The 27526-nt window shown below is 46.0% G+C and overlaps 1 protein-coding gene across 5 annotated transcripts in view; it reads left to right on the top strand.

Annotated features, from left to right (window-relative positions):
* Positions 1 to 27526, top strand: part of ARVCF (ARVCF delta catenin family member) — a 291383-nt gene that overhangs the window by 191509 nt on the left and 72348 nt on the right. For 4 of the 5 annotated variants that reach the window (XM_056859270.1, XM_056859268.1, XM_056859272.1 and 1 more), the window contains exons 6-8: positions 19844 to 19961; positions 21110 to 21281; positions 26381 to 26398. In XM_056859270.1, the coding sequence (XP_056715248.1) occupies positions 19844 to 19961; positions 21110 to 21281; positions 26381 to 26398 (308 nt within the window). The remainder of the gene's footprint in view (positions 1 to 19843; positions 19962 to 21109; positions 21282 to 26380; positions 26399 to 27526) is intronic. The other variant, XM_056859269.1, reaches the window with a different exon arrangement.

Genomic DNA, 27526 nt, shown 5'->3' with positions numbered 1-27526 from the left:
CTGACCGTCAGAGGTTGCCTCGCTCTTCCCATGCATTTCCGCGCATTTTGCCCACGTTTTCTGGACCAGATATACACAGTGTTTTGGGGAGGGGGGGTCTGCTGCAGAATGAGAACTGCCTCGCTTCAATCTCCTGCCTGCGTGGGGTAGTGGTTAAGAGGGGTGGACTCTAATCTGGGGGACCAAGTTCGATTCCCCACTCCTCCCCATGAGTGGCGGGCTCTAATCTGGTGAACCGGGTTGGTTTCCCCACTCCAACACATGAAGCCAGCTGGGTGACCTTGGGTTATTCACAGTTATCTACCTCACAAGGTGCCTGTTGTGGTGGTGGGGGAGGGAAGGCGACTGTAAGCCCCTTTGCAACTCCTTAAAGGTAGAGAAAAGCAAGGTATAAAAACCAACTCTTCTTCTTTTATTGACATATGTACCTGGCTCTGAACCTAACATGGATTTTCTCCCTTCCCCTCTATGCTTCAGGGTGGCTTTTGGCTTTCTCCAAGGATAAATTCAGCCACCTGGAGCACTTATTGGGCATTAATGTAGGTGGTGAAGAGAATGATCTGTCACCCAGTATGTCCCCAGTTCCAATTTCATGCCTGTGGTGGCCTCAGTAGGAGGCCTCAGAGCTGACGTCTCCCCCTAATCTACAATATGGGGATAATATTACGAGCCTACCTTCAGGGGCTGTTTTAAGAACTGCAACATGGTACATAAGTTATGAACAGTGGAAGACCTGTATAAATGCTAACTATGATGCGTTGTCTTTTTTTTTTAATCAGCTTTGTAACTTGAAACGCTACACAACCGGGCAGTACATGTAGGTGGAACATTACGATTACCACAACAGCCAGCCGATCAGTACTTAGCACAGCCAGCTGGGGAACGGCATAGCTTAATGAACGTCATAAAGGCCAGCCAGTGGGCACTTTAGACCAGGGGTGTCGAACTCATTTTTGAGGAGGGCCGGATACAACATAAATGTCTCTTGGTCGGGCCGAAGATGCATAACAAATAAATACATAAATTAAATTAAATGTAATGCCAGGTACTGGAGATACAAACTTTATAGAAGACACAGGCAAAATCAATTAATAATATTGTTTTTTTTACTTAAAACACAAACAAGTTTCCAACAATAAAATTCTTACAGCATTTCTTTTATTTAACAGTCTTATTGTTACTGTTTTAAGAATGTTTGTATTTCAAGTAAAAAATAATATCATTAATTGGCTTTGCTGTGTCTTCTATAAAGTTATATTTCTAATCCCTCGCATTCATTTTAAAACTGTGGTGGGGTGGGGGCCAGATCCAGCCTGCAGGCCGCCTGTTTGACACCCCTGCTTTAGACAGCCTGTTTTTGCCAGAAACAGTGAGGACGGGTTGCTCTTAGGCTTGATTCGGTGGAGGCAGGGGTGTGTGTTAACACATCGATTCCAGAAAGGGTCAACTACAGATCCAGAGTGAGTTTATACTCGAGCTGTTAATGTCTGTCTTTGCGCCAAGGCCTTTCCTCCCTCCCTCCACCTAAGCCCAGAGTGTCTCTCCAAGCCGCACTTCAGAACGTCCATCTTTCTGCGAAATGGAAATGTGCATCCATAAAGTTGTCATAGAAAGCTGTCACCTGTTAATCATGATTAACGTTTAGCCTTTCTCCAAAGAAAAGTGTTTGGGAATTAGAGCTTTCAGAATGAATTAGTTTGTATGCTTTATCAGTCTTCCAATCCTTCAGGCATGGTAATAGCGTATGATAACAGTAACATTATCTCTGCCTGCCTGCCTGCCTGCCTGCCTATCATCTATCTATCATCTATCTATCTATCATCTATCTCTCTATCTCCCTGCCTGCCTACCTACCTACCTATCTCTCTATCTCCCTGCCTACCTACTGACCTGCCTACATGAGAGCAGGAAAGCATAAATCTTTCATTTTGACAAAGGGAGAAAGTGCGTCTGTGTGAGAGAGACTATTACGAGTCTCCAAAATTAGTCTATATGCTGAAGAGAAAGTGTGGGGGAGGGATGGATATAGGATTGACCCTCTCCAGATTCTGCCAGAAGAAATCTTAGCTTTATTTGCCTGTTGAGGCATTCAAAATGAACAGCTAACCTTCAAGAAGGAATCACCAGCGTTGTGTTGTGGTTAAGAGCAGTGGTTTGGAGTGGTGGACTCTGATCTGGAGAACCGGGTTTGATTCCCCACTCCTCCACATGGGCGGCAGAGGCTAATCTGGTGAACTGGATTTGTTTCCCCGCTCCTACACATGAAGCCAGCTGGGTGACTTTGGGCAAGTTTCGTCATCATCGTCTTCTTCTTCTCCTCCTCCTCCTCCTCCATTTTCTCCAGGGGAACTGATCTCTGTAGTCTGGAGGTGAGCTGTGCTGTTATTCCGGGGATCCCCAGGCCCCACCTGGAGGCTGGAATCCCTTGATGGCACCTCTGATTGGTTGACTGTAGCCTAACACTGTTTTCATCAAAATACCAAGTAAATCTGTTTAGGGAATGTGTTCCATAATTGTGGACTCCCAACCTTGAAATCTGTAAAATTCACTGCCTCTCAGTCCTGATTTGGACTTTATTCGTTGTTTTCTTCAGTGCACGATGCTAGAATGAGAAAACAGAGGATGACTTCGTTTTCCCCCACTGAGCGTACAGGATCATTGAACCCAACTCTCAGGGAGGCATAAAATGGAAACCTAGCTAAAGCAAAATTTTAATTAGCTCTCAAATCCGGTTTGCCAGGATCACGGCATATGGCTGTCCTGAGGCTCCTTTCTTGAACAAGTGTGCTTAATTCCTGCCAGTGCTGAAGGGTTTCGGCTCAGCTCCTGATGTTTAGCTTGTAATAGCACTAAATTATGCATCGCTTTCAACTGCAGAATCATTGCCTGGTTACGCACCACCTTTTTGTGCTTCACAATCAACTCCGAAATGTAGATTAGAAGTTGTACTCTGGTCTGTTGCCTGTGGGTGCTCCATTGGAATGAATGCGAGTCCCGTACCTTCTGAGCAAGCATGTTTGGCTCTGTGTCCCTGGGATTCGATCCAAAGCGAGCTTAAAATGGCAAAGTTTGTCCCTGCTGTTGCACCTGCATTTTTTTTCATTTGAGAAACGGTAGGGCTCAGGAGTCTTTTGACCCAAACATTTGGGCAGAATGTGGTCACTCTATTGTGTTAAGCTCCTTTCAGACATTTCATCTATGAGAGCTTAGCAACTGTGCGTATCTGGAGTGTGTGTTACACACAGTTGCCAAGTTGTCCAAACCAGGGAGATACAAGAAGAAGAAGAGGAGGAGAAGAAGAAGAGTTGGTTTTTATATGCCGACTTTCTCTACCATTTAAGGAAGAATCAAACTGGCTTACAATCACCTTCCCTTCCCCTCCCCACAACAGCCACCCTGTGGAGTTGGTGGGGCTGAGAGAGCTCTAAGAGAGCTGTGACTAGCCCAAGGTCATCCAACTAGCTTCATGGGTAGGAGTGAGGAAACCAACCCAGTTCACCAGATTAGCGTCCGCCGCTCATGTGGAGGAGTGGGGAATGAAACCCGGTTCTCCAGATGAGAATCCACCACTCCAAACCACCGCTCCTAACCACTACACCATGCTAGCAAGATCCAAGTATCTTGCATGCATATACAGCTTTGGTCCTTGTTTTTTCAGGGTTCTGGTTAGCATGCACTGAAGCTATATGTGCATGCAAAATGCAGCAGATGCTTTGTTAACCAACACTTGGTTAACTGGCATGCCTGTGAACCAGTGGTGGAGGCAGGCCACTGCTAGGCAAGTTGCACCAGTCATGTGCCATCACTCAGCCCTGCCCAGCAGTGGTAGCGAGAGTGCACCAAGCAAGCATCAAGAAACCATGCTGCAGGTCCTGGGTGGATCCTGGGCATGGCTGCCACGTGCTTGACTCTGCTGCCCTCTCACCACTGAATAAAAGCTTTTTTAACTGGCATATTGTGGGTGACCTGGCAAACTCCCATTCTGTATGGATGCCGGGTTGCAAAGCTGCTACCGTACACACAGTGCACAGGCAACATGGCAACTGTGTGGATTGGGAGGCTCCCAAGGTGTGCAGATGTAACATTTGCAAAGGGGCTATTGTATGTGTGGAATCTGTGTGCAGTTCTGGAGGCATCGCTTCAAAAAAGGATGTGGACAGGATCGAGCGAGTGTAAAGGAGAGCGATGAGGATGACCAGGGGCCTGGAGACCAAGCCCTACAAAGAAAGGCTGAGGGAGTTGAGAATGTTTAGTCTGGAGAAGAGGAGGCTGAGGGGGAACATGATTGCTCTCTTTAAGTATTTGAAGGGCTGAGAGGATGGTAGGGAGCTGTTCCTGTTGGCAGCAGAGGATAGGACTCACAATAATGGGTTTAATTTGTGGGAGGAAAGATGGATATCAGGAAAAGGTTTTTGACAGTAAGAGTTGTTCGACAGTGGAATCAGCTACCTAGGGAGGTGGTGAGCTCCCCCTCACTGGCAGTCTTTAAGCAGAGGCTGGACAAGCACTTGTCAGGGATGCTCTAGGCTGGTCCTACATTAAGCAGGGGTATGGACTAGATAGCTGTAGGGCCCCTTCCAACTCTATGATTCTGTTATTCTAATCTGCACATGCTGCCTGGGTCTTTCTTAGGGCTTGGCTGCGCATGACGTAGCAGATGTTAGATTAAATCTCCTCACATGTTCTTCATCCCTAAAACTTGAGAGGGATTTCAGTCAGGGGAAGGGAAGTTTAACCCCCACCCCGCACAAGAACATGCCCCAAACTGCTATTAACTCAGATAGGTGTGAAAGATACCCTGTCGATTTCCTTCCTTGTGATGTCTGGCTCCTCTCCTGGTCCTTGAAGGTGGTGTTTCCTAGTGTCAGGGCCCCCTCTACCGTTGGCTGTCCCCTCCCGCCATCTCTCTGAGTCAGTGTTGCTTCAATTCCGCTCCTGTTTCAATTCCAGACTCCTGTTTCCAGTCACAGACACCTTCTCACCATCTCTCTATTATTAGCATTCATACCCCCTGAATGTCAGAAACCAGCCTACTTTGCAATTCAGTGAAAAGTGAAATCCCTCGCCCTCTCTCGGCTTGAATAAAGGGCGGGGGGAGAGAGGGTTTTTTATTATTATTGAAATCAAGTTACAGTGTGCAAGGTGGCACTTAGCATTTGGGAGCTTTCAGCACATCATGGAAATATCCGAAATGAAATTCAGTTCATGGCTGATGATGTTCTTAATGTTTATGGGTCACCTTGGGCGGACGTCAAGTCGAAAACTTTAATAAGAAAGGACTGCCAGCCAGAGCTCGGGACCTTAGCAGAAGCAGGCAAGGGGAGTAATATATGATCGTATCAAGAATCCTCTTGGCAGTTTTCAAGACCAGGCGAGGTTCCATGTTTTCCCATTATGGAAATATGATATCTTTTAAAAAAGAGACTCTCCCGACTGGCCAAGCATTCACATCTCATAGTTGTGGCAAATGTTGCCCACCAAAGGGGAAAGGGTTTTGTTACATGTAAATAGAAATACCAGCAGCAAGCAGAAGTGGGAAATTTATATGAGACTTGTCCTTGAACATGGAAGAATGTATGGTTGGACAGTATGTTTTGAATACTGATCAAGAGCTATACTGGAAGGGTAAACATGGGCTTGCACTAAAATGTGTTTTAATATTCTATAAAATTCACTTTGCAAAAACGATAGATGTGTTTGTTGTTATCACTTTTCCTCTGATTAGGAAGTTACATGTAAAAGTATGGCAGATTAAGTCAAATGTTTAGGGCGACTGTTGTAATGTGTGCGAAAACTGCGAAAATTTCTGTGAAGGATAATCTGGTAGAGTGTTGAGAATCTCGGATTAGGTTGAGGTGTTTGTCCGGGTGGTATCTTTCATTTGCATCTGTGCTCTCTTCCTTGTCAGATAGGTCAGATTTTGCTATTAGGGATATGCCTTTGGATATAACGGAGCTGAAAATGAAACGAAAATTAGCCGTTTTTGATAGAATTAGGGATATCCAAAATGACTGCAATGCTCCCCAAATAAGGAAAATCTCCCAGAATTTCAGGAGTGTTTTGGTTTCTGGAAGGCACAGAATGGAAAGGGGAGAGAGGAAAATGAGCTGCCAAACAACAGCTGATGTCGACTAATGGCGGATAGTCAGTAGAATAATGGAGCCATTATTTCCTATGGATACCCGAGAGGCCAGGTCTACACATAGAAACTAATGGGGCCATAATTTCCAATGGGTAGACCTGGTCTCTCTACAGCCAATAAGAAATAATGGCCCATTATTTCCAATAGCAGGTGGACTTTGCCTCTGGCCATTGGTCTATCTGCTGAATCAGACCCTTGGTCCATCAAAGTCAGTATTGTCTACTCATACCGGCAGCGGCTCTCCAGGGTCTCAGGCAGAGGTCTTTCACATCACCTACCTGCCTAGTCCCTTTAACTGGAGACACCGGGGATTGAACCCGGGACCTTCTGCATGCCAAGCCATGGCCCCTCCCCATCTCTTGCCAGCGGTTCACATCCAGCCTGTCCTGTACCAGTTAGCACCGGTTAGCAGTTTGCTTCTGAGTTTAATTCAATATGCTAGTTTTAACCTATAAGTGACCACATACCTGAAGAACCTCCTCTTCTCATATTAGCCCAGGTGCCAATTTATATTAGGACACAAGTCCTGTTTGCCGTATGAGAGGTGCAGCTGGGGGCATGGCTATCATGAGTGATAGCTGTGAAACCTTTTACCATAAATCCATACCTCTTTTGGGATTCTGGAAATAAAAATCTCTTTTTTTCCCAACCAGGCATGTGGTTGGTTTAAGGTACTGTTTGTTTGTTAACTGCTTTGAAGTGCTGGAGAAGTGTTCAATAAATATTTCAAAGAGATAACAAAAAAATGAGGACCAGGGGTCTTTTACAGTGGGATCTTGGGTATGAGTACCAGAGTTTCCTTGTTAAGGATTACAGATCAGATCCCGCAGCCAGTTTCCTCCAGGGGATCCATCTCAAAATATCGACTGCATTTTATTTTATAAATATAATGGCTTGAATTGTTAACTAAATGGATGGAATTGTAGAAATGCGAGAGGGCTGGTTTTCACTTAGATTTTTTTGTAGCTGCAGTAGTAGAAATTACTTTATCCTTTCATTAAAAGTGAAAAGGAACACTCTTGGGAAAAGCTTTGCATGTCTCCTCCATGGTGATGGCCTTTACCATTTTGTGAGCAATTTTTGCTATTCCTCCATTCGCCTTGGCCCTTTCTTTGGCTGAGGACGCCAATGTTGCTTGCGATGTCCTTGAATCCTTACTTTAAATCAAGAATGGATTCCTAACATCTCTTCTGTCCCTTCTCTTCCCCTCCCTTCCCCAATGCTAACATTCCCACTACTGATGGGTTTCCACAGCAAGAGGAATTTACTTTTCTACAGCGATAGGAATTTACTTTTCTTTAACATTTACTCAAGGCTCCTACGTTTTGTTTTCCTAAGGAAAGCAGATATTTCAACTTCCATACAAATCCTCTTTGCATTATTTCTGCCTGCAGATTGGCAAGGTGGTTGGGACTTGAGGATTGGATTGAGGTCCTTTGTCTCCTGAAATTTGCCTCATTGCGAAAGGGAAGGTGTGTGTGTGGCGGATGTGTGTGCATTGAATCCTAGTGCTATATTCCATTGGATTATCATTGCCTTGAGCATCTGTCTGAGACACAAGCCAACTTGATGGCTTGTAAACTCAGGACAGACAGTACAAAGTCCTTGTTCACCTAATGCATAATGAACTTGTGGAACTCATTGCCACAAGATGTAGCCGTAGTTGTTGGTTTAGATGGCTTTTAGAAGGCATTAGACAAGTATATAGAGGGTATGTCTCTCAGTGGCTCTTACCCATGATGGCGAAATGGAACCTACAGTAGCACCTTAAAGACTAACAACATTTCTGGCAGGGTATGAGCTTTTGTGAGCCACAGCTCACTTTTTCAGATACAGCTAGAATGTGATTCCATCTATCCTTAAGACGAGTGAATTAGACACACAATGGCAATGCAAAATATCAAAAACAAGTAAATGACATTAGCAGACCTGATTGGGTTAGGTGTGATACCTGGAGGTTGGCAACCCTATCTGCTGGCCTCCCAACCCGCCCCCCTTTTGGCTCTGCCTGGTTATGTATTATGGGGGGGGGTTCTGTCTGACTGCCAAACGTTCAGCGGCTATTATTTTCCTAATTGAGTGCCATCTGTTGTTTTAATATTGTCGGTAAGATTGTTTGATCTTGCTTTGATGATATCGGATGTTATTTTAATGTGTATGTATTGTACTTATATTTATAATTTTATTGTTGTTACCGGCCCTGAGCCCGGCTTTGGCTGGGGAGGGCGGGAGTGAAATTTAATAAATACATACGAATAGAGCTGCCGAAACATTTTGCATGCTGAGCTGCCGTCGGAGATTCAGAGCCAGCCCTACCACAGAGGCTGAGTACCCAGGATGCCAAAACTCCAGGAGTGACTGTCTCAGCTATGTAAACGCCTCGGGGGGACGGCTGCCACCTGCTCTTTGGGGAAAGGCGCCCAAGAGCAACTGAGCAGCTTGTCGGCATTGCGGGGGTCTCGACTGAGAGCCTTTTAATCTCCATTTGGTTCCAAACGCGTTTGTAAAAGAAGGGAAATATAGAAGCGAGAGATGTTTAAAATGAAAACAGGGAAGTAATACCCTAGCTGATCATGGAACATGCCATTGTTATGCTTCTCAGTGAAATCTTGCCGCTGCCATGAACGCGTTCAGTTGGCCTCGGGCACCTGAAGCGGCTTTATACTGAAGCAAACCAACGGTCTATCTAGGTCACTCCTGTCTGCTGTGGCATTTCAGGATCTCAGGGGAGACCTTTCATATCACCTGTTTTTTTTGATCCCCTTTTATCTGGAGATGCCGAGGATGGAACCTCTGCATGCCATGCAGATACTCTGCCCTTCCTTTAATGAGGCTGCTTTGTAAGGAGTCAGACCTTTGCCAGTAGAATACTTCCTTGGAATATTTTATTTATTTATTTTATTGGATTTTGGGGTGGCTCTTCCAGGCTAGGTCCAGCTCAGAGCAGCTTACAACTATTTAAAACAATATATTCCAGTTTCAGAACCTGGGCTTCCTGACCTGTTTTTTTTTTTTTTTTTGCTTTTTGCGTGGAACACACAGTCCTCCAAAGGACCATAGAGAAGTAGCCGCCAAGCTGCTTTGCAGCACCTGAGAAGGGATGGAGAACATTGTCTCTACGGTCAGCTCTCCAGTTTTTCACTACAGAGGCACGGAGGACATACTTACACCACTGAATAGTGAGATTCTGAATAGATCTATTTAGGATAGCTCTGTTGGTCTGTCAAGGTCTGTTTTGTCTATTTTGACTGGCAGTGGTGGTTCCGGGCCTCAGAGGTCTTCACCCGCTACCTGGTCCTTTAACTGGAGACTGAGATTGAACCTGGGACATTCAGCAAAGCAGCTGCTCAACCACTGAGCCATGGCCCTTCCTCCTTGAGGCTGTTGACAAGCATGTACCTACACTCAGAGGCAGATCTACAGTGAAACTAATGAAGCTTAAGCTTCAGGGCCCCTGTTCTCCACCATTTGGGCCTCAAGGTCCTTGCAAGGGAAGCAACCCTATTGTTGCTGGTTGCGAAGGGGGCCCCATAACAGTTCAAACTTCAGGGCCCCAAAAATGTAGGTCCGCCACTGGCTACACTTACAATTCAATAAGCTTAAAATTCAATAAACAAAACCTTGCATCCTAAACTGCCATTCCATCAGCATAACAGCAGCTTCACCAAAGGCTGTACCAATTATTTTTGCAGAGAAGAAGAGTTGGTTTTTATATGCCGACTTTCTCTACAAATTAAGGAAGACTCAAACAGGCCTACAATCACCTTCCCCTCCCCTCCCCACAAAAAACACACTGTGAGGTAGGTGGGGCTGAGAGAGCTCTATGGGAGCTGTGACTAGCCCAAGGTCACCCAGCTGTCTTCATGTGTAGGAGTGGAGAAACCAATCCGATCCACCAGATTAGAGTCCGCCGCTCATGTGGAGGAGTGGGGGATCAAACCTGGATCTCCAGATTAGATTCCAGCACTCCAAACCACCGCTCTTAACCACTATACCATGCTGGCTCGCAGGCCTCAGGTATGCAGGCCTCAGGCTGTGTAGGGCTTTAAAGGTCATTACCAGCATTTTGGATTGGGCCCAGAAGCAGATTAGAAGCCAGTGAAGATGGGGAAAGTTATATGGTTCTTACAACCCCCTCCAGACACCATTACATGGAACAGGATGCTGAAGTATAACCATCTTCAAGTACTTGAAGGGCTGTCATATAGAGGATGGTGCCGAGTTGTTTTTTGTTGCCCAAGAAGGTCGGACCAGAACCAATGGGTTTAAATTAAATCAAAAGAGTTTCCCTCTAGACATTAGGAAGAAATATCTAACAGAGCGGTTCCTCAGTGGAACAGGCTTCCTCGGGAGGTGGTAAGTGCTCCTTCCCTGGAGGTTTTTAAGCAGAGGCTAGATGGCTATCTGTCAGCAATGCCGATTCTATGACCTTAGGCAACTCATGAGAGGGAGGGCACTTTGGCCTTCTTCTGAGCATGGAGTAGGGGTCACTGGGGTGTGAGGTTAGTTTGGAATTTCCTGCATTGTGCAGGGGGTTGGACTAGATGACTCTGGTGGCCCCTTCCAATGATTCTATGAAGTAGATGGACCATTGAAATGCTCCACCACAGTTCTTATATTCTCAGCTCCACTTTCTATAATTATCCTCCACCAATTAACTTAGGCTGCAAGCTTTAATTGGTAGACCAGCCAACCAAAACATTAGTTAATTAACCGGTCTGGGCTAATTTCTACGAGTGGGGCTGACAGTTAAGGGCATAATTATGTAACTTTGAGTAAGGTTGCCTTATTCCAGTGTAATACAGGCGGCCTCGTTTGCACACTGCAGATTATGTGCTAATTATGCAAATCAGTCTGCCAGTCGCTTTGTGTCTGCTTCTGGATACTACTGCTAAAAAAGTTGGCCAAGGATCAGAGGAAGCATCTTTTTGGTTGACCAAGCCGTGTATAAGAGGGTGAAGCATGTCAATCACAGCTGTGACTTCCCTCATTGGCTGGAATAATGGATAGTGGAGCAGGCTTGTTTCTGGCAAAAAACTCTGGGCAGAACATGGCCTGCATGTTTTATCTCGAGTATCTGGATCTACAGGCACTAGAGTCCTACTTTTTAAATAAAGTGAAATCAGAGAATCTGGCCCAGCTAGGGTTACCAACCTCTAGGTACTAGCTGGAGATCTCCTGCTATTACAACTGATCTCCAGCCGATAGAGATCAATTCACCTGGAGAAAATGGCCGCTTTGGCACTTGGACTCTATGGCCTCAAAGTCCTTCCCCCTCCCCAAGCCCTGCCCTCCTCTGGTTCTGCCCCAAATATCTCCTGCTGGTGGCAAAGACGGATCTGGCAACCCAGCTAATTGTACAAATAGGCACCAGGTGCCATGCTCAAAATTTGGAGGGAAGACCAAATTCCAGAGCATATGCTAGTCATATTTTTGAGCACCTTTGATTTTGCTATGTTGCTATAACTGGGAATATTGTCTACACGGACCCAAATGGATGTTTCCTGTATGTTCTAGTACATGTTAAATAGGTGGCTTCTACTTATTTCCCACACAAGTATCTCTTTGCCTCAAAGAACTGTGGATTTTATTTTATTTACTTTGTTTATACCCTGCCTTTCTCCCCAGTGGGAACCCCAAGCAGCTTACATTGTTTCTCCTCTCCTCCATTTTATCTTCATAGTAACCCTGCGAGGTAGGTTCAGCTGAGAGTAGGGGACTGGACCAAGGTCACCCGGCAAGCTTCCTCAGCAGCTTGGGGAGTTGAACCTGGGTCTTCCGCATTCTAGTCAAACAATCTAAGAAGGATGTAAACAAGCCGGAACGTGTTCAGAGGAGGGCAACGAAGATGGTGAGGGGTCTGGAGACCAAGCTCTATGAGGAAAGGTTGAAGGAGCTGCGTATGTTTAGCCTGAAGAGGAGAAGATTGAGAGATGATATGATAACCATCTTCAAGTACTTGAACGGCTGTCATGTAGAGGAGGGTGCTGAATTGTTTTCTGCCGGCCCAGAAGGTCGAACCAAAACCAACTGGTTAAAATTAAATCAAAAGAGTTTTCCTCTAGATAGACAGTGAGAGTGGTTCCTCAGTGGAACAGGCTTCTTCGGGAAGTGGTAAGCTCTCCTTCCCTGGAGGTTTTTAAGCAGAGGCTAGATGGCCATCTGTCAGCAATGCTGATTCAATTACCTTAGGCAGATGATGAGAGGGAGGGCATCTTGGCCATCTTCTGGGCATGGAGTAGGGGTCACTGGGGGGTTGTGGGGGGAGGTAGTTGTCAATTTCCTGCATTGTGCAGGGGGTTGGACTAGATGACCCTGATGGTACCTTCCAACTGTATGATTCTATGACCCTGGTGGTCCCTTCCAATTCTGTGAGTCTATGATTCTTCTATGATTCTAATCTAACTACTACACAACACTGTCTCTCAAAGAAGGCTTCAGATAAAATCATCCATTCCTTCTACTGGTCAAAGATCAGTACAAGATGCGAGGAATGTATCGTTGTTGCAGAGTGTTGCTAGGAGCTCTGTATGTCTTTCCTCCTGTCATCCCATCAGCGCGTTAACACTAATGCTTAATAATAGGAGAAAATTGTAGGACAGCGCCCTCTTCACATTCCTCGAGCATTAATATCAGCAAAGAATGGATATTATTAGAAGCGTAGTAACCAAAATGAGCCACTTAAAATTCTGTTCTGAATAAGGTGAGGGTAAAATTGGGGAGGTTGGAATGGCTCTTGGGAAGTAATCTGATAATTTCTTCATTAAAATTCTGTCCGTTTCCCCTTAAATGAAGGGCGCTTCAGAATGAAAGAGAATTAAAATGTTATAATAGAAGTTTAAAAAAAAGAGAGAGAGATGCCGCTCCAGGTTATTCTTTTCCATTACATTTGTGCATCCTCTTGCAAGCTTTAACTAAAAATGCCCCATTTTGCTAAAAGGTGGACCTCTCAACCATTATTACAGCAATTGCTTCCAGGAATCATCAGAGTTTGGAGTCCCTAATCTGATTTAATAAACGCTCAGGTTTTTTAATTGATTATTTAGCTGGGTCTCCCAATTTTAATGTAGTGCCTTTCCGTTGGCCCCCTGTTAGCAACGATTAGCAGAGATTGTGTTCAGGAAAGAGAAGTGGGTATAGTCAGTCCATTAATCAGCTGTTCGTGTATCATTATATTGTGGAGAGTCTGGCTGGCTTGATCTCCATGAATGAGCGGCCTGTGCTTTGATAGAAGGAGGCTATTTTTACTGGCTGTGAATGGTGCTCTGTACAAACAGTTCACCTGCCTGTCTCCGGAGAGCGTTCAGCAAGGTACATGTATGCCAAACATGTCAGATTTTTTAGAGCCTCTGCTTGGCATGCAGAAGGTCCCAGGTTCAATCCCTGGCATCTCCAAAGGGACTAGGCAGGTAGGTGATGTGAAAGACCTCTGCCTGAGACCCTGGAGAGCTTCTGCCTGTCTGAGTAGACAAAACTGACTTGGATGGACCAAAGGTCTGATTTAGTATAAGGCAGCTTCATGTGTTTCCCCACTCCTCCACATGAAGCCTGCTGGGTAACCTTAGGCTAGTCACAGTTCTCTCAGATCTCTCTCGGCCCCACCTACCTCACAAGGTGCCTGTTGGGGGGGAAGAGAAGGTGATTGTAAGCCACTTTGAGACTCCTTTCAGTAGCGAAAAGCAGGGTATAAAACCCAACCTTCTTCTTACTTCAGTCCTGGGACAGGGAAACTATTGGGGAGACCCGCCATATTGAAGCTCCATTGGAGCTTTGGTAAACCAATATTAAAGTAATAGTCTGCAAGCCAAATCCTGGTTTCACAAACTAACCATGGTTGAACTAAACCATGGCTTCGCGAAGTGTGTTGGACATTCATTTCAGATATGAAATTATGGTTTAATTAAGCTAACTATGGTTGGTGTGAACACAGGCCACTCTGCTAATCATGGTTAGGCATGGTCCAGAAAACCAGGAACTGAAGTCATGGTTTGTACCTGGGTTATTAACCTCAGTTGGTCTTAATTATGGTTTTACATGCTCTGTGAACATCAGCATCTTGGTCTAATCCTGGCTTGTGTCATTTGATTAGACGGAAGGGAGATTATACCTCTCTACCACTTAAGGAAGAATCAAAAATCATCTTTCCTTCCCCTCCCCACAACAGACACCCTGTGAGGTAGGTGGGGCTGAGAGAGCTCTAAGAGAGCTGTGACTAGCCCAAGGTCACCCAGCTGGCTTCATGTGGAGGAGTGGGGAAACCAACCCAGTTCACCAGATTAGAGTCTGCTGATCATGTGGAGGAGCAATGCTGATTCTATGACCTTAAGCAGATGATGAGAGGGAGGGCATCTTGGTCATCTTCTGGGCATGGAGTGGGGGTCACTGGGAGCGTGTATGGGGGAGGTAGTTGTGAATTTCTTGCATTGTGCAGGGGGTTGGACTAGATGACTCTGGTGGTCCCTTCCAACTCTATGATTCTATTCTATGAGTGGGGAGTCAACCTGGTTCTCCAGATTAGAGTCCACCACTCCAAACCACAGCTCTTAACCACTACACCATGCTGGCTCTTCAGCTGTTTTCTTACAGAAAAATCCCGCAGACAGAAAACCCACTACTTTTGCCTTCTATCCCTCCCCCCCCCCGCGCAGATATAAAAGCAGGGTGGGGAGTGGCCATTTTCAGCAGGGAAACAACACGGCAGGAAAAAGGCTAAATAAGCCTTCCCTTTTCCTGTGTCTTCCTTCAAATCTCAGCCCCACAGATGCTTTGTGTGTGTTAGGAGCCATCAAGTCGCTTCCAGCTCATGGCGACCCTATGAATCAAAGTCCTCCAAAATGTCCTATCTTTGACAGCCTTGCTCAGATTTTGCAAATTGAGGGCTGTGGCTTCCTTTATTTAGTCAATCCATCTCTTGTTGGGTCTTCCTCTTTTCCTGCTGCCCTCAACTTTTCCGAGCATGACGGTCTTTTCCAGTGACTCTTGTCTTCTCATAATGTGACCAAAATGCAATAGCTTCAGTTTAGTAATTTCAGCTTCTAGGGTCAGTTCAGGCTTGATTTGATCTTTAACCCACTGATCTATAACACCACATTTCAAAGGAATCTACTTTCTTCCTATCAGCTTTCATCAATGTCCAGCTTTCACACCCATACATAGTAATAGGGAATGTGATGGCCTGAATTAACTTAATCTTGGTGGCCAGTGACACATCTTTACACTTCAGAATCTTTTCTAGCTCCTTCATGGCTGCCCTTCCCAGTCTCAATCTCCTTCTGATTTCTTGGCTGCAGAGGCTTTGGGGGAAAATAATCATGGAACTGCACAGAGCACACAGCCCCTCCTTTATTAGTTCATTTGCAAGATGGCAGGTGAGGCTGAGAGAATAGCGGCTTACCTAAAGGCAACCCGAAGGGTCCATAGATTGGCTGAGATTTCAATGGGGTGGGGGCAGGTCGCAGCTCCTAGCTCACCCCCCTGGTTGCTCTGCCGCTCCCACTCTCCTACCTGAAAGCCGTAAAACAGTTACGCTGCGCTTGTCAACCCATGATTTATAGCACAATGTGTGTTGAGGCTTTGGAGAGGTCCCTCTGCAACTCTTTGCTTCCAGCCATCCAATTAACCTGGCCATAATGGATGCAGGAGGATTACAGGGGATGGGGGGGAAGGAACAATGATTGATAAGTACTTTCCGAGACAGGCAGTCTGAGGAAGAGCAGTGTTTCCTAAAAGAAGGAGGCCAGTTAGGATTCCTCAGAGCATACCAGGGCCAAACTATGACGAGGGACATAAGAAATAAGTACATAAGAACATAAGAAAAGCCATGCTGGATCAGGCCCAGGTCTATCAAGTCCAGCAGTCCGTTCACACAGGAGCCAACCGGGTGCCTTTAGGAAGCCCACAAAAAAGACAACTGCAGCAGCATTATTGTCCCTGTGCTCCACAGCACCTAATAGAGTCGGCATGCTCCGCTGATCCTGGAGAGAATAGGTATGCATCATGACTAGTATCCATTTTGACTAGTAGCCATGGATAGCCCTCTTCTTCATGAACACGTCCACTCCCTTCTTAAAGCCTTCCAAGTTGGCAGCCATCATCACATCCTGGGGCAGGGAGTTCCACAATTTCACTATGTGTTGTGTGAAGAAATACTTCCTTTTATCAGTTTTGAATCTGTCACCCTCCAGTTTCAGCAGATGACCCCGTGTTCTAGTATGACGAGAGAGGGAGAAAAGCTTCTCCCTGTCCACTCTCTCCAAACCATGCATAATCTTATAGACCTCTATATGATGGCTATATGGCCATCTGTCAGCAATGCTGATTCTATGACCTTAGGCAGTTCATGAGAGGGAGGACATCTTGGCAATCTTCTGGACATGGAGTAGGAGTCATGGGAGGTGTGTGGGGGAAGTAGTTGTGAAATTCCTGCATTGTGCAGGGGGTTGGACTAGATTACCCTGGAGATCCCTTCCAACTCTATGATTCTATATCAAACCAGCTTTCAATCACCTTCCCTTCCCCTCCCCACAACAGACACCCTGGGAGGTAGGTGGGGCTGAGAGAGTGTGATTAGCCCAAGGTGACCCAGCTGGCTAGTGGGGAAACAAATCTAGTTCACCAGATGAGCCTCCGCCGCTCATGTGGAGGAGTGGGGAATCAAACCTGGTTCTCCACATCAGAGTCCTCTGCTCCAAACCATCACTCTTAACCACTATACCGTGCTGGTGTATGGACTGCTGGATACTTCCAACATGGTGATTTAAATTTTCAGGGCTTACTCCAGCCTCTCTTGGGGTACACAGTCTGGCAATCGCAGATCTGGATTAACAGCTAGCCGGGTCTTCCAGGAATGTCTCAGTTTAACTGCAAAGGCTTTTTCCGCATGATGTGACTTTCTACGTGTTGTGTCAGCCATGCTGAAAGATAAAGCAGAAACATAAAGCAGCACTGCAGGTATTTTTCCCCCCTTTGTACGGATTTCAAAGATGGTTCTGCATCCATCTGTGCTGTTTGGCACAGAAGCTGTAAAGGAGTCCAGCTTTCCTATTCCAATTGCGGCTGAAATTCGGCGTCTCCATTTTACCTTGCAGATTGTACAAACTTGTGTGCCCAATTTGATCTTTCTCTTTATTGTTAGATTTTCGCATGTTTTTTTTTTTTTTTACATTTCTCTGTGCCACCCACATCAATATTGGATTCAGCATAATGGTTATTTTTCCCCCTGGTCCTTTCTTTACCAGATTTATTATTAGGGTTGCCAACCTCCAGGTAGTAGCTGGAGATCTCCTGCTATTACAACTGATCTCCAATTGCTTTGGCAATTGGACTCTATGGCATTGAAGCCCCTCCCCTCCCCTCCCCTCCCCAAACCCTGCCCTCCTTAGGCTCTGCTCTCCAAAAAAAAACTGGTGGTGAAGAGGGACCTGGCAACCCTATTTATTATTAAGGGCCCCCCTTCCCCCTTACATTTTCCTGCTACAGAAAGAAAGCTGAAGAAATTAAAAATGCATGCATGACCTTTTCACCTACATGAAGGGCTAGGTAGACTCCAAAACTGCACAGGTGTTGGTACTCAGGTGGGTGGGTGCTTTCCAGATGTGTGAAAACAAACCCCGACTCTCTACAAGAAGATGTGGCTTCCAAGCAGAAGGCTGCATGACCCTTCGCCAGGCAGCCTCTTCCTCCTGTCTATATCAGATGTTGTTACAGAAATGCAGGTGGTATGTGGGAATTATGTTTCGCAAAGACGTCAGGCCTGCTTGCAGGGCACTGACTAGCAACTTAGATGTTTCAGGAGCTCCGCTTCTCCAAGAATGGCTGGATTTTTTGTTTGTTTTCCATCTTCTATCTTGGCTGGCTTTCTCGCCTCATTATTAATGTCAATCTGTTCTCAAGCAGACAAAGATTGTAGGTAGCCGTGTAGGTATTAGAAGAAATCCCAAACCAAGAACAATATAATATCTTTTTTTATTAAAACCCACCAAACTGTTACAGAGTAGTGATTGAGCGGCAAAGATTTCTAGTGGGGAGCTCAAAGGTTTGCACAATGCTTTGTGGTGTTTTGGTTGGTCCTAATAAAAAGGTACTACGCTGGTGCTATTTTTTTCGTCCACAAACTACATTTGAGTGGTGGCGTGGTGTATTTAAAAAAAATATAGTATTTCTGTGCCGCCTCTTCGTGGTCCTGCTTGAAGTGGCTTACAATTAAAACAGCATCACAAAATAAAAACAAGTAATTTAAAAAATGCCTTTGGACATAAGCAACATAAAAATTGTTCCTAAAACAGACCATTAAAAAAGAGGTGGTAACTAAAAGCCTGGGTAAATAGAGGTGGTTTGGTCTGGCATCTAAAAAACACACCCAACTAAAGTAGATGCCTGGCAAGCCACAAAGAGGAGGGCATTCTAGGGGCAGGGTGCCACCACACAACATGGCCTTGGCTGCCTAGAGAACTGTCTCCTCCTGTACTATCCAGCCTGAGAGTTAAGATCCATCTCTCAAGCCCTGATGTCTGGGCCCCCATCTTCAGAAGTGTGGCGAGTAGTGACTAGAATTCCTTCCTCCAGTCCTTAGCTACCCAGTTTGGTCTACAGGAAGGAACAGGAGTAATGCTCTGCTGGGGCTGCCAGGTCCCTATGAGGAGTAGGGGATCCCCCGTCCCCAGGTCTCCTTGCTCACTGCCGCTTGGAGCGGCGATAGGAGATATTTTAAAAAATGCACCCTTGTGTACTTATTGTAAGTTCTCACAAGAAGTGAAAATAGGTAGCTCTAGGAATCGCCAGAAACTCTGTGGTTTTACTATAGAGTATCTGGTGATTCCTAGAGCTGCCATTTGCCACTTCCAGTAAGTATACGAGGCTGCAATAAAAATAAATAAATCCTGCAACACTGTATCCCCAACCCTCCTGCTGGCAACCTTACTCTACACAGGGGCCTGGAGAAGACAGGCCCCTGGATCAGGTGCTCAAAGGCTTTTGGTCTCTGCAAAAGGTTTAGTGCGTGAGTATGCATCCACAACAACTGCCTGATGCTATGGCAGCATTTTGTGGGAGGAGAAGGTCATAACATAGACCTGTGCAGAGCCCTTTGAGAACTTGCCTTCCTTGCTCACCTGTATGTGCTGCTGCCTTAATTCTTGCCAAAGCCTCTGTGTGCTCAATCAAACCAATGTCTGAAACACATGAAGCTGCCTTCTACTGAATCAGACCCTTGGTCCATCCGAGTCAGTATTGTCTACTCAGACCGGCTGCGGCTCTCCAGGGTCTCAGGCAGAGGTCTTTCACATCACCTACTTGCCTGGTCCCTTTAACTGGAGATGCCGGGAATTGAACCTGGGACCTTCTGCATGCCAAGCAGAGGCTCTACCACTGAGCCACGGCCCCTCCCCAAGAAGGCTATGTCATGCTAGGCATTGCAACAGCCCCACTAAGTAGTCTGTTGCTATTTGACAGGTGATGATCTCAGGAAATTTGGAGGCAGGGCGCTGGCTTGTTTTTTTAACCTACCCCTTATGCAGTGTGCGAGCTGAATCCTCGCTCGCCAGATCCACATGCCACGCATCAGTGGCTGGTTCTCAGAATTATTTATTTCGTGTGCTGGTTAATTCAGGGTAATTTGATCCTGAACGATGCTCAAAGGGAGCTTGCTTAATTTGTAGTAAAGATGATGGCATTAACCGCTTGGTCTCTGCTTCTCGTTCCTAGGAATGTAAGTTCAGACGGAGCCGAAGCTCGCAGGCGGCTGCGGGAGTGCGACGGCCTAGTGGATGCCCTCCTCCACGCCCTGCAGTCTGCAGTAGGCAAGAAAGACACGGATAACAAGGTGACTTGCTGCAGGACAGCACTTTGAACTTTACCTTCGTTTGTTTGTAGAGGAGTTCCTTGATATCGAAAGCCGAGCCATGCGTTCCCTGAAGTGTGATTGCCAGAGGATGCATTTTTAGGATGTGTTCTTAATTTCAGTAGGGGTTGAGTTGGAAATATGCCTTTCTCTACCACTTAAGGGAGAATCAAACTGGCTTATAATCACCTTCCCTTCCCCTCCCCACAACAGACACCCTGTTGGTAGGTAGGGCCGAGAGCTGTGACTCGCCCAAGGTCACCCATCTGGCTCCAGGTGTAGGAGTGGGGAAACAAATCCAGTTCACCAGATTAGCTCTGATCTGGAGAACCGGGTTTGATTCCCCACTCCTCCACATGAGCAGGGGAGGCTCATCTGGTGAACAGGGTTGGTTTCCCCACTCCTCCACATGAAGCCAGCTGGGTGACCTTGGGCAAGTCACAGCTCTCTTAGAGCTCTTTCAGCCCCACCTACCTCACAGGGTATCTGTTGCAAGGAGGGGAAGGGAAGGTGACTGTAAGCCGGTTTGATTCTTCCTTAAGTGGTAGAGAAAGGTGGCATATAAAAAAACCGACTCTCCTCTTCTTCTTCTTCTCCTCCTCTTTAGAGGAAGGGCAGTGTAGAAATGAGTAGCTGTTGTCTGGTTCTTTGGATCACATCTACAGATTGCAGAGCTCATTCGAGCTTGGAATCCCAAGAATCACAGTTGCAAGTTTTGCTGAGGTGCTCTTTTTTTCCAACTAGTAAAGCCTACAGAAAGGAAAAGATTCTCCCCCCTCTCCTACCCCCCCTAGCAAAACACACCATATGGAAGCTTGGTTGGCTTTTGTTGTTGTTTGCTTCCTGACTTTGACAAGCCCCTGACAAATGAAGCTGCTCCATAGTCCCAGGCAGTGGTCTTTCCTAGTTCTGCCACCTGAGATTCATTAGCTGGAGACTGACCCTGAGGGATCTCGAACAGACAAATTAGGCTGACTTTCTCTGAGCTGCAGCGCCTAACTACTGGGGAAATTACAGGGACTTTTCTCGATGGGGGGGTTCTATATTAGGTGGTTGTGTTCCCCCTCCACGACATAACACACATGATAACAAACTCTTTTCTTCTTTCCCCCATATCTGTCTCACCACAGTCGGTGGAGAATTGTGTGTGCATCATGCGGAACCTCTCCTACCACGTCCACAAAGAGGTACCGGGAGCGGACAAGTTTCAAGAACTAGAAGCAAACCAGCTGGGAAATTTGGGAGGCACTCAGAAAAAGAAAAAAGATGACGCTGGCTGCTTTGGAGGGAAGAAGGCCAAAGGTGTGTGCCATGGCAGCCTTGATGTTGCTGGTGGGTTTTGTTTTATTAAGGTGGTGATGGTTCAACTTGGCCCAGACTGCACGCTGATTGGTTAGTGTCTGGCTTGGCAAATGGATTCCCTGTAGAATGCAGAGGAAATGAGAAGCATGAGAACTGTCCAAGACTGGACCTTCTCCCAGGCTTTCCAAGTCCATGGCAGGTGGTCATCTCCCCAGCCCTGACCTTTGGGCTGCCTCCTGCATGAAGAAGGAGGAGAAGAAGAAGAGTTGGTTTTTATATGCCAACTTTCTCTACCACTTAAGGGAGACTCAAACTGGCTTACAATCACCTTCCCTTCCCCTCCCCACAACAGACACTCTGTGAGGTAGGCGGGGGTGAGAGAGTTCTAACAGAGCTGTGACTTGCCCAAGGTCACCCAGCTAGCTTCGTGTGTAGGAGTGGGGAAACAAATGCAGTTCACCAGATTAGCCTCCAAACCACCGCTCTTAACCACTACACCACGCTGGCTCTCATCACCTGGACAGGAGTGCCAATACCTCCTGTCCAGATGATGCATAGCTCCTCCACATCACCAAGCAGCCCCTTTCAGGAGATGCTGGCAGCAGTTGCGGCTGGCCCAATATAGCCAGGCTATTAGGTAGACAAGGAACAGGTGAGAGAGGTCAGGGTCGGCTGCCGGGCATGCGCATGATGAAGCCTGACCCATAAAGGGGCCAAACAGCAGGCCAGGGACGAGGCTCCAGGTCTTCTCCAGGCTGTGGAGGAGAGACTTGGGAAGAGAGGAGGAGGAACGTGGTGTGGTTAACCCCCTCCCTGCTCTGCATCCGAGGCCTTAGACAGCTCTGGAGTCTTGGCTGGAGCCACGGAAACAGACAGGGAGGAGTTGTGGAACCCCAGGTTCTCCACAAGAACGTACTATTATCCAGATGTGAGCCTATCTGGAGATGGTTTTTTTCCACACTGTGGAGATTTAAAGACCACAGCTCTCAGCCAAAGGCTCTCAAGGCAGTTTGCAATATAAAATAATGACAAATGCACTCCTAAACAATAAAAAAGAGCAGTGCTAAAAACAAACAAACAAAAATGATATAGTGACATAAAAATATCATGTCCCCAAAGGTTAGCACTGCCACAAAACCAACAGTAAAATCAGCGCACGAAGATGACTAAGATTGGACTGGGGACCTTCAACATGCAAAGCATGCATTCTGTCACTGAACTGTGGCACCCTCCCTTCAAAACAGGACTAGAACTCACAATTCACTCGCTCTAGAGCAGGAGTGTTGAACTCAATTGTTACGAGGGCCGGATATGACATTAATATCTCTTGGTCGGGCCGAGTCATACCTCACCAACCCAAACTGAGAGTGAGAGCCTTGGCTGGCTTGCGGGCTGGATAAGAGCTCTCAAGGGGCCGGATCTGGCCCTCGGGCCTTATGTTCGACACTCCTGCTCTAGAGTATTCTTCCAACCACACAACCAACTGGGAATTACATATGCTGGGGTGTGCACGGTATACAAGGTGATTTTGCCCACATGCCTATGTGTTTGAGCCTTTACAGAAATGCACGGATATAGAAACGCAAGATTAGGAAAGGACCAGAATGCCATTCAGTCTAAGCTATCACCCACAGAACATAACCAGTCTCCCAGAAATAATCCTACACAATCAGGACCACTGTAAGTGGATGGCAGGGTAGATCAAAAGCATCACACCGAGGCATCTGCGGAACAGAAAGCAGTGAATTGAGCTGTGCCGGATCGATGTAGATCCAAGTGGCCCTGCACAGTTTATGTGCTTTGATCTCCCCCGCCCCCCTTGGCTGCATAGAACTTTATAATCATAGGGATAAAGAGGCACACCGATCCATGATTTATCTTACACGTTTAATTAGGGCGCACAATCTGATGTCCCTTGTTAATTACTATCTTGGTGGGTGGCTTCAGCATCGCCGAAGAGGCATTTCGTATTCTGTAAGCAAACAACACTGTTGCCTATTTTGTTAAAAGGGCAGAAGCTGGTGGATCTTCCAGAATTCTACATGGAGGTGAATGCACTTTACTCAGTATACTAAACAGTATGTTATCCAGCACAGTTTATGGTTGCTGGTACAGGTTGAGTATCCCTTATCTGGTCTGCTTGGGACTGGAAGTGGTCCATATTTTGGCTCTTTCCATATTTTGGAATATTTTGAAATTTTTGCATATACGTAATGCAATATCTTGGGGATGGGACCCAAGTGTAAACACGAAATTCATCTATGTTTTATATATACTTTATGCACATAGCCTGAATGTAATTTTCCACTTTAAATGTCCCCTCATATAAAAAGTGCCCTTGAGACTAGAAGACTAACAGAGCAGGGAGACAGGTTGTAGCCCCTCTCCTTGCTTGCAGGGAGCATGCAAACATAGGGGAGCATTCCAAAATGTGATCCTTCACCTTCAGTCTCCAATGATGCATTGCATTCTACCTGCTCTTCATTCTACCACCTCCTTCCTCAGTATGCATAGACCAGGCCTCAATCTCTCTTTGCAGATCTGCTTTGGTGGATTACAAACTGGTCCTCTGTAACTCAGAAGTTACCCCCACAGTGTTAAATGAGGCTTCCTTCCTGGCAAGTATTTGTAGGCTTACAACTTCACTTTAGGGCATTTTTGAACTTAACAGCTGTTTAGGGTGGGGATAAAACCTCTCAATAAGAACAGAATTACCAATTAATCTATAACTATCCTAAACCTGCTGAACTCTGGCAGTTGGATACCAGCTCAAACAGGAAAGTCTTACAAGTGTTCCAAAAGGGTTTCTGACTTGGATTAGGTGTGTTTAAGTTCTGTCCACCCTGAATTCTCTTGCTGGGGCAGTATTCAAATATGTCATTTCCCCTGCCTAAGCTAGAACAGTCAAGAGCAACACTATGAGGTTCTGCTGAGTATGTATCTTGGCTTTCAGTCTGTTTTTCCATCTATAGGCAAGCGTATGAATGGCCAACCTGTCTACTTTCCCCCCACCATGACTAACAGCATGCATGGTATAGTGGTTAAGAGTGGTGGTTTGGAGCGGTGGAGTCTGATCTGGAGAACCGGTTTTGATTCCCCACTCCTCCACAGGAGTGGCAGAGGCTAAATCTGGTGAACTGGATTTGTTTCCCCACTCCTACACATGAAGCCAGCTGGGTGACCTTGGGCTAGTCACACTCGCTCAGCCCCAACTACCTCCCAGGGTATCTGTTGTGGGGAGGGGAAGGGAAGGTGATTGTAAGCCAGTTTGATTCTTCCTTAAGTGGGAGAGAAAGTCGGCATATAAAAAACAACTCTTCTTCTTCAAGGGGGTTGATTTCCTGAGGAACAACAGCATGGGGAAAGGGCTAAGCCTACTGCCCCTACTGCCATGGCCCCGATCCAGTTCTGTCCCTCCCATAATAGGAGGAGATCATATCATACATCTCCTACATAATGTGAGGCTTGGCCATGATTTATAGCTTTCTGGGGATATTCTTTCCAGTAGTCACTTCTAGCCCTGATTCTGGGAACACAAAGAGAGACAAAGCCCCCTTTCCTTAAGTCTCTGAAACCTGCTACTGCTTTCCTATCCAGGAGGGCTTCCTCTAGCATGCTGATGGCTTCAGCAGTGCAGCCAAGTATCTCTGTACCCTGCCCAAATGATAACAGGTTTTTCCATGTCAAAAATAAAATAGGTAGAGCCGCCTGCCAGAGGGCATTCTCTGAACTGCACAGAATGGTGGCTGCAGAGTTTTGGGAAAACAATTAACCATATGAACACTTAGATTTTCTTCTCTAACTGTGCAAATATTATCCAAGAAGCTAAGAAATGAGAAAATGTGGTTCCCGGTTAGATATTCTGCACCCCAAGGCAAAAAACCTAATGTAAGTAGATCTTTGCTGGATCAGACCAGTGGTCCATCTAGTCCATTATCCTGTTTCACACAGCAGTCAACCTGGAGGGCCAAAGAACAGAGCATAGAGACCGAGGCCCTTCCCTGCTTCTGCCTTCCAGCACTGGTTTTTAGAGGTTTGCTGACTCTGTAGGTATGACCAGACAAGCCAATCAAAAAGGGATATAGTTTGAATGCACATCTGGATCAGCTTGGTCTGGAATGTCAAAAGCATTACCTAAGCATGCTGGATACCTTACTGTTCGACTATCTATGTCTGATAGCAATGTATTCTTTTCTCTGTGTCCTATTCCTTTCTCTCCTTTTAAAAGGCTGCTACCTTTGATAGTTTGTTGAAGACTCTCTAAGCTCTTCCCAGTAATAATACTAGCCTATATTACAGGGCTGCCCTGACATGGACAGCCCAGGCTAGTCTGATCTCATCAGATTTCAGAAGCTAAGAAAGGGTCGGCCCTGGTGAGGACTTGGATGGGAGACTTGGATGGGAGACCAGGGTCACTATGCAGAGAAAGGCAATGGCAAACCACTTCTGTTGGTCTCTTGCTTTGAAAACCCTACTGGGCTGCCAGTAAGTTGGCTGTGACTTGATGGCACTTCACACACATACACACAATGCAGAAGGTTGTCCTGACCTGGATGGCCCAGGCTAGCCAGATCTTGTCAGATCTAAGAAGCTAAGCAGGGTCGGCCCTGGTTAGTAATTGGATTGGAGACCACCAAGGAATAGCAGGGTCGCTAGGCAGAGGCAGGCAATGGCAAACCACCTCTGTTGGCCTCTTGCCTTGAAAACCCTACTGGGCTGCCGTAAGTTGGCTGCGACTTGACAGCACTTTACGCACGCACATATTTCAGGGATGTTGTAAAGTCCGGTTTCTGAGTCATTTTGTTTCACGGTCATTATATCGTTTCAAATCCCGTCAGCATCAGAGCTGCTCTGTTCCCTCCTTGGCAAGCTTTGGTGTGTTTATGGAAAACCAAACAGAGAGAAGAACCTACGCAGATGGGCTGTTCTTTTGGCAAGGGGGGGAGGCACAGATGTTCTGTTGGCAAACTCGGAGTCGCTCTTTCACCTGTATCTCTCTAGTTTTGAACGCGCTCCATTAATATTCTGCTTCTGTCTTTTCTTCCTCCTGTAAAACTCTTTCTTTTTTCTTTTTTCTTTGGTGCTTTTCTGGTTGTTAGAGGAATGGTTCAATCAAGGTGAGTCCTTCTAGAATGTTCCTTCCCACATTTCTTTTCTGGTATCGCTTTACTTCCCCTTCTACCATATCGAAGGGTGGCATCTGGGTGGGCTTCTTTCTCCTGCCCCTTCCTGCATCCCAGCATGCGTTGTTTCGATAACTTGTGCTCATCTGTGCTTGTTCAATTTCATTTTCTGTTGATTGATGAACATCACTATGGTGAATTCAGGCTTAACCGGGTGAATTTTCCTGTCTGTCTTCTCAGAAGGGCTGTACATGTCATCAGAAGTTGGGTTCCCAAGGTTGGGTGGGATGAGAAATATATATAAATAATGAAAATATATTATTTATTAGAAGCGCTATGTCAAGATTAAAATTATTTAAAAACGTTAGAACAGCACAATGGCATTTCCTAAGGTTGATATCTATAACCACATGCCAGACACGTTTCGGCCTATATGGCCTTCCTCAGTGGTCTATTTGAAACCCATGTAACACATGCACACATTTACAGATATATATATGCATATACAGGCAATATAAAACATACCAGGCATGTAATAGGTTGTCTTAAAAAACAGAATTATAATAGGTTAGTCTCTTTCTGTTAAGAAGCCAATTGTATAAATCTTAACAGAGATGTTTGGAATTACTTATGTATATTACCAATTACACCAACATCTAGTAAGATTGTCTCAAATTTTTATGCTGTAAAACATAGGCAACCATCTTGCATTGCCTTTTGACTTTTTGTTGGCTCGCCAAAGTTATAACATGATGATGTTGTTGTCACTGGCTGCTTTTTCCTGGTGGAAGCTCAGCATCTGTTAGAAAAAGAAGAGTTGGTTTTTATATGCCGACTTTCTCTACCACTTAAGGGAGAATCAAACCGGCTTACAATCACCTTCCCTTCCCCTCCCCACAACAGACACCCTGTGAGGTTGGTGGGGCTGAGAGAGCTCTAAGAGAGCTGTGACTAGCCCAAGGCCAACCAGCTGGCTTTGTGTGCAGGAGTGGGGAAACGAATCCAGTTCACCAGATTAGCCTCCCCCGTTCATGTGGAGGAGTAGGGAATCAAACCTGGTTCACCAGATCAGAGTCCACTGCTCCAAACCACTGCTTTTAACCACTACACCACACTTGCTGG

Source organism: Euleptes europaea, chromosome 13 (genome assembly GCF_029931775.1).
Source record: "Euleptes europaea isolate rEulEur1 chromosome 13, rEulEur1.hap1, whole genome shotgun sequence".
Taxonomy (NCBI): domain Eukaryota; kingdom Metazoa; phylum Chordata; class Lepidosauria; order Squamata; family Sphaerodactylidae; genus Euleptes; species Euleptes europaea.
The sequence above is the reverse complement of the archived record's forward strand: the minus strand, read 5'-3'. Positions and strand labels throughout refer to the sequence as shown.